This window comes from Liolophura sinensis, chromosome 7 (genome assembly GCF_032854445.1).
Source record: "Liolophura sinensis isolate JHLJ2023 chromosome 7, CUHK_Ljap_v2, whole genome shotgun sequence".
Classification (NCBI taxonomy): domain Eukaryota; kingdom Metazoa; phylum Mollusca; class Polyplacophora; order Chitonida; family Chitonidae; genus Liolophura; species Liolophura sinensis.
This window is the reverse complement of record NC_088301.1, coordinates 7299495-7310584: the sequence shown is the minus strand read 5'-3', so window position 1 is coordinate 7310584 and position 11090 is coordinate 7299495. Positions and strand designations below refer to the sequence as shown.

The 11090-nt window shown below is 41.2% G+C and overlaps 1 protein-coding gene across 1 annotated transcript; it reads left to right on the top strand.

Moving 5' to 3' along the window:
- Positions 1 to 3628: 3628 nt before the first annotated feature.
- Positions 3629 to 10489, top strand: LOC135470599 (sulfotransferase 1E1-like). The gene is made up of 6 exons (XM_064749636.1): positions 3629 to 3778; positions 4687 to 4855; positions 6260 to 6580; positions 7923 to 8026; positions 8436 to 8613; positions 10357 to 10489. Exons 1-6 carry the CDS (start codon positions 3629 to 3631, stop codon positions 10485 to 10487), a joined length of 1053 nt encoding a protein of 350 aa, XP_064605706.1. The 3' UTR covers positions 10488 to 10489.
- The last annotated feature ends 601 nt before the right edge of the window (positions 10490 to 11090 follow it).

Below are 11090 nucleotides of genomic sequence, written 5' to 3'. Positions count from 1 at the left end.
TGGGAATCTCAATTACAGTTACGGACGATTTAAAAGCGGATGTGATATTATAAGTGCAAATACTTTGTTATTGAATCTTCAGTCTACACAAAACATGAAAATGTCTTTTTTCTTCAATCTGCGTTTTCTTCAATTCTCAAGGCGCTCAGTTGTCCAACAACCTATAATTGTGTGTGTGTGTGTTTTTTTCTTTTCTTGTTTTTTACGAAGATGTATTGCTAGGTAAGGTGACCTCCGTGGCCTGGCGGTTAGCACTCTAACGTAGCACAATGGTCCAAGAGCCTTTCACCAATGCAATCGCTCTGGGTTCAAGTCAAGCTCATGCTGGCTTTCTCTCCGGTCGAACGTGGGAATCTAGGGATGGTCATGGGTGACCCCTGCCTTCTGCCCGGTTTCCTCTCATCATAAGGCTGGGCGACATCGTGAAATATTCTTGAGGCGTTAAACACCAGTAAAAAAAAATATATTGTAAGGTAAAGGTAGAATTCTTAGGGCCCTGCCGTGGTGTGCTGTCAGGCCATACAAAAGAATTCTTTTGACGCTTTACATATTGGTGTGCTGTCAGGTCATACAACATAATTCTTAGGACGCTGTGGTGATTTGCTGTCCGGCCATAAAACAGAATTCTTAGGACGCTGTTGTGTGGGGTCAGGTCATATAATAGAATTCTTCGGACGCTGCAGTGGTGTGCTTTGAGGCCATACAACAGAATTCTTAGGACGCTTTGGTGGTGTACTGTCAGGCCATACAATAGAATTCTTAGAACGTTGTAATGGTGCACGGTCAGGCCATACAACAGAATTCTTAGGACGCTGTGGGGGTTTACTGTCAGGCGATGCAACAGAATTCTTAGGACGCTGTGGTGTGCGGTCAGGCCATACAACAGAATTCTTAGGACACTGTGGTGGTTTACTGTCAGGACATACAACAGAATTCTTAGGACGCTGTGGGGGTTTACTGTCAGGCGATGCAACAGAATTCTTAGGACGCTGTGGTGTGCGGTCAGGCCATACAACAGAATTCTTAGGACACTGTGGTGGTTTACTGTCAGGCCATATAACAGAATTCTTAGAACGTTGTAATTAGTGTGCTGTCAGGCCATGCAACCGAATTCTTAGGACGCTGTGTGGGTTTACTGTCAGGCCATGCAACAGAATTCTTAGAAAGTTGTAATTGGTGTGATGTCAGGCCATGCAACCGAATTCTTAAAACGTTGTATTGGTGTGCTGTCAGACCATACAACAGAATTATTAGGGCACAGCAATAGTTTCAACCCATACAGTAGAATTCTTTTGACGCTACAGTAGAACTCTGAGGATACCGCAAAAATTGTTTTGTTATCTTATGCTAATGATGGCCGTCAAGTCTAGGTCACCTTTCTAGGTTTCCATTCTGACCAGATCACAGGTTTTTGGCCACTGAGGTAGCGTGAATCCAAGTGTGGGTCATTCTTGAGTACCGAAACCTGCAGTCAAATATAGGATAAAGCAATTATGTCGATTCACGTGATCGCAAATCTAAACATACCTTTAAGTGAAAGACAGCACCTGTCTAACGTTTATGTCCACTGAAAGATTACCATTTAAAGTATCTTAAACCGCCATTAAATACTTTTAAAAACTTTTTTCAACCCAGTAAATATTTAGTGAAACTTCGTCCTGTCACGGCTTCAGCACGTCTCCATCATTGACCGCAAAGCGACGTCACGTTTACTCTAGCTCTCTAACGTTGAAGGTATTTCCCGTATAATTGTCTAAGAAGCCTTTGGCAGATTGAAGTTGTGGACCTCGCCGATGAACGACCAAGTGATAAATAGCTTCCTCGGAATTTGGACATGCTGGCAGGATATTTTTTCCACTGCTTGAAATGTTCATACAGTAGGCCTACTGTATCGTTTATACAGTTTAAGAGTAGCCTGCAGATGCACGGCCAGGGTATTCCTGGTCCAGGTAGTAGCCTCCGCAGGGATTGTGCTGGTACCGATAATTCTGACCCCTATTAAATGTTTACAAAATTACAAAAGGATTGTTGTACAACTGGATTCATGCTCAGTTCTGACACAAATGGAAATAAATATAAGTACCACCGAGACTCATCTAAGCATTCGACTGTCGCTGGATTTTATACTTCAATTTTGTAGTGGTGCCTTCTGCGATGAAAGCAGTGCTGACCTACTTACCGCGGACGTCAGAGAAAGCACCTTGGCTTAAGGCGTTTCGATAATTTTATTGTATTTCCTACAACAGTAACAGAACAGAAAAACACCCTTTGTATGCCAGAAAGGCAAATGGCAAAAAATAAAATCTTTAGTTCTAATAAATTCAGAGAAAAAATTATATCATAAAATTTAATTAATCTTGAGCATTGTCTGATGAGATGCCATCTTCTCAGTCACATAAACCTTCAGCATCCCTTATAAAATTTTCAGGCTCTGATGCATGTATTTGTTATTTAGCAACTGCATGCTGACTAAACGCAAACATGAGCGACAAGAAATGTATTTGTATAATTTGAACAGCGTGTCTAAGTAGGCTTAAGGTCTATTGGGGAGATGAATGCTGTTTGGGCTGAGACGGCATGCTGCTGTCTGGAATCCCACAATACTGCGTGGAATGGCCCAGCTGCTACACGTAAATAAATGTTTTATAATGTTTTATCAGCAGCTCTGTGTTATGTCACTTCATGGAGTGAATGGGTCAAGGTCACGTCTGGGCTTAGGCCATGCAATCTGAAAGCAACGGGTTTGATTGGATAAAATTCTCAAGATACCTGCCTCGATTCACACCGGCCTTTTGTGCAGTATTGTCTTTTTGTTCTTCGTGTTATTCGGTAAAATCTCATTAAAAAAATAAAGTATGATACTTTTCACCAAGCTTGATTATTCTGCTTTGGATTGAAATGTGTTGCCAGGTGCTGTCTTGTCCTTTAATTTACCCCAGTTTACTTTTAATTACCGTACATCTGGTATTGTCTGCCCTGGATATGCGGCTACATGAATGCTAACCGGATCTTCATTCTTATAAATATTACAACTCATGTGCTTGCAACAACACCATGCTAATGTGGAATAGCTTATAGCAACATGAAACCTGGGCAGTATCAAGGTCGGATTTGGATACAGGCAAAGGCATACATATAGATGTACATGTATACATGACATCATACTGATTTGGTAGTCTTTACTCCCGTATAATAAAACACAACTTGGTATATGATATAAACACACCGCTCTCCATTGTTACCATTGTAGCGCTGTCACTCCCCAAGGCTCGTGAAGCTGTCATAATGCACGACTACATCTATCGTTATAAAGGAACACGATTATCGTTACAAAAGTACACATGCAAGTGTACTTACAAAGGAAGACAATAATCGTGGGAATATTAACACATGCCCACGACCATCGTAAGACATGACCAACACCGAGGTAACACATGAGCACGCGGCTACAAAGAGCCTAAGTTATAGAAGATAGGACAGAATACATTTAACATCAAGAAGTGCTCATTCTTGCAGGCGATTTGGTGACCTACAAAGATGGTAACATGTAGTCCAGTCAATTGACCTCTGAACTTGGGTGCTTGGATCAGACTGCATGTGCTCTCAATAGGCGGCCAAGACTAAGTAGATGGCGTTGTATTCTTGGTACAAAAGTAAGCGCCCGGGGGATAACAGAACAGAGCGGTGCTTAGCTGAGGACAAGGCTGTGGTGTATAGCGTGGAGGAAGGGTCGGGTCTGGAGAACGTCCCTCTGATAGCCCAGCCCGTCAGAAATACCGTAAGTGACGGCTAAAAGGTAACGTCTTCTACTAAAGTATCGGTACCACTTCCTAAGAAAGAGTTGGTGAGTTCTTGGTGTTTAACGTCAAACTTAACAATTTTCCAGTCATGTGACGACGACCCTGGATCTACACACACACACACACACACAAAAACAATACTAAAGCCTGGACATCCGAGCATTTGCCATTTTTACTCGCATTGTTGAAACATTGAAAGTTAATATAAAACTCTGCTTCACGGTGACATAAATGCAAAATAGCGCTTTGCTGGTGTTCCTGATGTTATCAGGCAAAATTCTTTGTTTTAATACTATAATTTCCTGATATTATCAGGCGTAATTCTTTATCTTTCAATGTTCTTAATTTCCCTATGTCATATGCCTCTACTGCACTTGAGAAAAGTACACGAATGTGTGCAGTCTTGGATGGAGTTAATCAGTGGTTAAATTATTAAACTGAAAAAAAGTGCATTCATACATGTTATGAATTTTGTTGCTCTGGTGAAGGACACAAACGTGTTGATCATAATTCGTAATGCTATTAAAATATTCTGATGTTTGGCCATTTTATATTGGTTTCCACAATGTAAAAACAGACTGCGGTATGCTTAAAGATGCCACTTATACACAGAGTGGATGTCCCCTCAAATACTGCAACGATATCGTTGTACTAATTCAAATCACTTCAGATCCTAAAATTTTTCCTAGGAAGACTTTTTTTCCATTTTCCGACAATATAACAGGTCTTTGAGCTGAATTGGGTCAAAATAAGTTAAAGTTTAGGAAACAGTATGGCCGCTAGATTTCTATTATTTGTTTTTACTGAGTGATACATTGGTTAAACATGAACAGTATTTTCGGAAATTAGCACTAAACCTAAAAAGAAAAGTTCATGCTGATTTCAGAGTAGACCAGATATGGAGAAGGTGACCGTCCCAGACCGAAATGGTGACCAAATCACCCTTAACCTTAAAGCAGGTCGATTGTGGCCAATGACGATGGAGCATGTGGCTGACGTCTGTGGATTTACTGCCAGACCAGATGATGTCTTTCTTTGCTCCTATCCTAGATCAGGTATCCTGTGGCGCAAATTTGTTAACTTTCGAAAAGCACTCACATTAACGGTTAAAAGCACTTATTGTTTTACTGGCAAAACCCCATTTCTTTTCTTTTTAGGGGGGGGGGAGGAGGGTTATTCATGTAACATGTATAAAGTCTTTAAAAAGTTGGACTTCGCAGAGTACCATTATCCGGGTAACACAACTCTCTCGCATTAACAAATTGCATACAGAAATCCTTTTTCTTCGTTTGATTATGGTTTAACGCCGATTTCAACATTATTCCAGTCATACAATGACAGTGTCTCCTTGTCTCTTTGTCGGGACCAAATGCCGACTTATTTATAGGTCCTGCTTCACTGGAACGCCATGTTGCAGACACAAGATAAGACAACCCACCTAGTTAAATTATAGTCTACACTGGCACCGGACCGACCAGTACTTGATCCTTCCCTTCTGCCGTTAGCGCAAAGCGAGGCAGTGCCAAAATTACCGATGTTTAAGTCCTACGGCTCTAATTTGTATTCATCTTCGAATCTACCGATGAAGCATCAGGCCATCCGTTTTGAGATCGGACCTTTGTTAGATGAACGTTATAATATACGTTCTCTCTGACACCGGTATGGCCGTGTGGGGTTCCAATCCAGTCAGCTCCCATACTTGCCTGGCTGTCTCGTCTTTATGTGAAGACGTCCATCGGATTACTGGCTTTCACCCCAAAACTACAATATGGTCTGAAGTCTACTTTAACATTATCGGTTGGTATTTTAATGTTTTCTTCCATGGGAAGAACGTCTGCGTTGCGAGTCGTAGATCCGCGCGGTTCATTTCCGAACAGTTATAACTAACTTAATCCTAAAATCGACAGACCTAAGTACAGCCGTATGTCTTGTCTGCATGGTGTCTTCGACCTGGCGTTCCACTGAGGCAACACCACAAATATAAAAGCAATGGGTCCAGTCAGCTGTACAAGGAGACACTGTCGAGATATCACCAACGTAGGTTGAATCCCAATCAAGTAAAGTAACAAGTATTCTTGAGGCTGATTGAAGTAACATTTTCTACAGCTCTAAAATGGGGTCATTTTATACGCTAAGGCACAAAGCAAAGAATATTGAGAGAATTTCTAGACTGAACTGTTCGCTTTGTGAGCGGCAGACTCGGGTTCAATCCCGTGTTAGGGCAAGGCGGCGGCTATACAATTAGCAGTTTTGATAATTCTTCACTTGGCTATCGGCATTAAGAGACAGACCAAGTACCGCTTGGTCCACTATAAGAACGATATAAACTATGTCTGTGGTCTTGCGTCTTGCGCTGTGTACAAATATATACAGTGCTGTTTACCGTTACATTGCTGTGTATATGTCGTGATATGACTGAAATAAACTTTGAAACTGTAAGATACAAATATCTTTGATAGGAACGCATTGGGTCTCTGATCTCCTCGTGGTGCTGATAAGTAATCGGTTACAACTTCAGACGGCTCTCAAAGCTGACGCCATGTTGGAGTACGTTGGTTGTGACCACCTGGACACCAAACCGTCTCCTCGTGTAATCAACACCCACCTCAACTACCACCTGCTACCCAAAGATGTTTTCCAGAAGCAGTGTAAGATAGTCTTCGTGTATCGTAACCCCAAAGATGTGGCATTGTCGTACTACCACTTCATCAAAGAGAGAAAGCATTATGGATACAACGGAAAGTTTCCTGCATTCCTGGAGCTCTTCATGGAGGGGAAAGGTATCCAGGATGGGAGATTTTTGTCTGACTACAGTTCAAAGAAATATAGCATTCACAAAGAAAATTGAAGGCCTGAACACCCCTAAAACGATACGTTTCAGTCATACGACAAGTGAGGAAGTAGGCATGACGATTAATTAATTTATTTATTTATTTATACAAATTGGTGTTTTACACCGTACTCAAGAATATTTCACTTATACGACGGCGGCCAGAATTATGGTGGGTGGAAACCGGGCAGAGCCCGGGGGAAACCCACGACCACCCGCAGGTTGCTGGCAGACCTTCCCACGTACGGCCGGAGAGGAAGCCAGCATGAGCTGAACTCTAAGCGACCGCATTGGTGAGAGGCTCCTGGGTCATTACGCTAACGCGCCAACCGACTGAGCCACGGAGGCCCTCGGCATGACGATTAAGGAAAATCACATGACAAGTGAGGAAGTAGGTATGACAAGTGTGGATGTAGGCATGACAAGTGAGGAAGTAGGTATGACAAGTAAGGAAGTAGGTATGACAAGTGAGGAAGTGAGGATGACAAGTGAGGGAGTGAGGATGACAAGTGATGAAGTAGGCATGACAAGTGAGGAAGTAGGCATGACAAGTGAGGAAAGTAGGTATGACAGGTAAGGAAGTAGGCATGACAAGTGAGGAAAGTAGGTAAAGACAAGTACGGAAGCAGGCATGACAAATGAAGAAGTAAGCGTGATAATTAGGGAAGTAGGCATTATAAGCGAAGATACAGGCGCAGATCCAGCTTTCGCTGATTTGGTTTTGCTTTTAATGTGTTCAATGCAATGCCATTTAACGCCTTACACAAAAGCTTATCTTTACCTCAAAATAACAATACGTTTCGAGAAATAACTTTATTGAAAACAGGTGTTGTTATTGAACGGTTCAATTTAATTTCCGTCGGTAATGTTTAGCCAAGGAACCATGTCTAAACAGTTAAGTTAGCCGACCAAAAGGAAACTCGAAAATCTCCATCCAGCCTGTACAAGACGGTCTAAAGCCATGAACTTATTGGTTCTTTCCTTGAAAACTTCTTACCACGTAGACTTCAACGCGACACCTTTATCTGTAAAAACTTGGAAACAGCTGTTAGCGTAAGTGTATGCACCAACAATGTACTTACACGTAGACGGGGAAAAGTATGAAGTTAGAGGCATACTTTTTGTTAAAAAAAAATACTTAGGATTCACCAGTGTAAACAAAAGTCTGATTTTTGGTTCTATACAGATAATCATTGATAAAAGTAGTTTTTGTCGAACAGTATCATGTTTGTCAAATTGGCCTAGTTAACGGCAACATACTGTTGTATTCAGTAAAACTTTTTTCACTGCAGTGCCGTACGGAGACTGGTTTGAATACATGCAGGAGTGGAACTCAGTCATTGAAGAAGGAAGACCCTGCCAAATACATATCATGTATTACGAACAACTGAAGCAGGCAAGGAAGTCCTAAAATAGGACTAACCTTACAGCCGTCGTTAAGGAGACCCTAAGCTATATAGAAGTTTACACGCCCACCTTGCGCCACATATAATAAATCCCCTTCATAAACGCTCATTGATTCAAAATTTTGCAAAACTGCACAATTTGATTCGTCAGATCCGGACACAAATACAGCTGTTTTCCATAATGAGGGCGTTGTACTTTTTAAGGTATGGCTAAAGCCTTTTTATGAATTTGTGGCTGTGAACTCAAAAGAAATCTATCTGTAGAAAGTTATGGCCGTAAAAGTTCCTACCACCAAAAACGTGTAAGAAAATCATGGTAGGTTGCCATGGTAGACATAAAAACAAGTCATGCTTAACGATTAATTTACATATTTTGTTTTTGTCTTTTTTCATTTGCAGCACTTTTTACGAGAAATGTCTCGCCTGTGTTCTTTCTTGGACTTGACAAGATCAACGGAGTTTTTGGAGGAAATGGAAAAACTATCGTCTTTTGATTCTTTCAAACGTTCCGTGGATGCCCAGTTTGACAACTCTGCTCTCGACGAGTGGAAAGGGGCTCCACAGTTTATTCGCACAGGTCGGCAATCCGATAGTTACAAACTAACATGTAACACTCTGAATCAAGAGGCGCAGACTCGAGTTACAATGCGAAACGGGATCAAATGTGTTGTGGGATATTTTACGCGCAGCAGAACTGAAGTTTACTCTGGCACCTAGGCTAAAACGAACTATTTTGCGATAACTGTGCAGAAGTGAGTGGGATTTTACAAAATAGCGAGTAAATTTTCAGAAAAAGTAGATATTGTGCACATGCGAGCTTTTTCCTGGAGTTTGTCTTTGCTGTAAGTGCTCGAATACTATGGGCGACTACCAGTGACAGTTGTGTGGAAGAGGTCGTTGCTATCATTTGAAGATATGGCGCAACATAATGCTCCTTCGGCGACTACGACAAATTAGTAGGCGTTTCACATTGTAACTCTCGTGGCTGTGCCCTAGTTTATACATTTACAACCAGATCAGTTAACCTCTTCAAGAGAGATATGTAGCCTACTCGAACCCCTATTATATGCTAGTCCAAAATGTGTCTTCTATATCTTATATTTATTTATTTATTTATTTATTGGACTGGTGTTTTACGCAGTTCTCAAGAATATTTCATACATACGACAGCGGCCAGTATTTATTTATTTATTTGATTGGTGTTTTACGCCGTACTCAAGAATGTTTCATTTATACGACCGCGGCCAGCAGTATGGTGGGTGGAAATCGGGGAGCCCCCGGGAGGAAACCCACGCCCATCCACAGGTTGCTGGCAGAACCACAATCCTATAATATATTTCTTTAAATGCTTGGTTATTTAATGTTCACCACAAGAATGTTGCACTTTTGCGAAGGTGGTCAAGTTATGGGTAGGTGAAACAGTAGTGCTGGATAAAACCGTAGTGCCCGATGAAACCAGTGTTCTTAACAAGGTCCATACATGTATTTAGCGTCTATTTTAAGATACAGCCTTAACACAAGTGAGTCGATAAGATAAATAAAAATACATATAAAATGATAAATAAAGCGATTCTAATGTCAACAAATTTTAGTAGACTAAAAGGCGCCTCAAAATTGCTTAATTGTTACAAAGAGATTAAAAGAGATGTAAAACCCTGTGTCTTATGAAATCATAATTCACTGTTAAACTGTTTTGTTGAGGATACTTGTACATGGGAAGGTCTGCAGCTACATGCGGAGGGTCATGCATGGGAGTTCCCCTGCATGCATGGTTCCGCCCGACCTCCTTCCACCACCATGTTTGTTGCCGTCGTAGAAGCGAAATGTTCTTGAGTACGACATGAAAACAAAACCAATCAAATGAGGAAATGAAGTTTGACTATGCGTATAATAAAAGAGTTGACCTCGCGCTAAAAAGAGCGAGGGCTGGATTTGAGCCTGTGACGGGCTTTGAAAACACTCTGTAATAATATGCTTATCATCAGATTTATCATAATACATAATGTACCTACAAAAATAAAATTTACTTTCACGTGGCATTAATGGAACAAATATTTTTAACTGTGGAACTACAGGCCCTGTGTTTACAGTATCATAAAAACTGAAAATAGAAGGGTAATTTTCCTCAATCAGCGTCCAAATCTCGTCTACAAATTTCATCTTGCTTTGATCATTTAAAATATTACGGGTACACTAGGAATGACACATACACGTATACGAGAATGACTCATTTTGCTCTGTACGGTATATCCTTAGTTTTATTTTACGTATAGCAAAAGCCATGGCTACATTTTTCACAAAATTTCCGTGTTATTTCCAGGTGTCGTTGGAGATTGGAAGAATTGGTTTACTGTTGCCCTAAATGAAGAGTTCGACGAGCTTTATCAACGCCGAATGAAGGGTTCTTGTTTCAACTTTTCTTATGAAACAGATTTCACTGAAAGCGTTTAGGGAATAGAAGCTACTTGGCTTCCACATGGTATCTGTAGGAATCCTGAATCTACCGACGATTTAAGAGTGGATGTAAATAGTCAAATCTGTCAAAAAATTACTCCTCAATTCTGCGAATGATGTAGAAATTAGTTATCATGCAACCAGACCAGATTCCAAAGAAAATGCGGAAATTAAGTCAAACCAACAGAATTCCTTGCACGCCGCTGACAGGCAATGTAACAAAGTTGTGAGGATATTGCGGAAATCAGGTGTCGGTAACAACATATATATTTTTTTTTTTTTTTGATACTGTGGAGGAGACGTGTCAGATGGCATCACACCAGTTATGGTGACACTGCGGAGGAGTGGTATCAGGCAAAATCGTACGGGTTATGGTGACACTGTGGAGACTTGGTATCCGGCAATATCACACGAGTTATGGTGACACTGTGGAGGTTTGGCCTGGCGACATCGTACGAGTTATGGTGCGCTGTGGAGGTTTGGTGTCAAGCAACATCGTACGAGTTATGGTGACACTGTGGAGGTTTGGTGTCAGGCAACATCACACGAGTTATGGTGACACTGTGGAGGCTTGGTCTGGCGACATCGTACGAGTTATGG

Bases quoted from the DNA above. Each gene is read 5' to 3' on its own strand.
- LOC135470599 (XM_064749636.1), top strand. From the start codon at position 3,629: ATGGCGTTGTATTCTTGGTACAAAAGTAAGCGCCCGGGGGATAACAGA. The intron at 3,779-4,686 runs GTAAGTGACGGC...TGCTGATTTCAG, and splicing joins CCCAGCCCGTCAGAAATACC to AGTAGACCAGATATGGAGAA. The intron at 8,027-8,435 runs GCAAGGAAGTCC...TTTCATTTGCAG, and splicing joins ATTACGAACAACTGAAGCAG to CACTTTTTACGAGAAATGTC.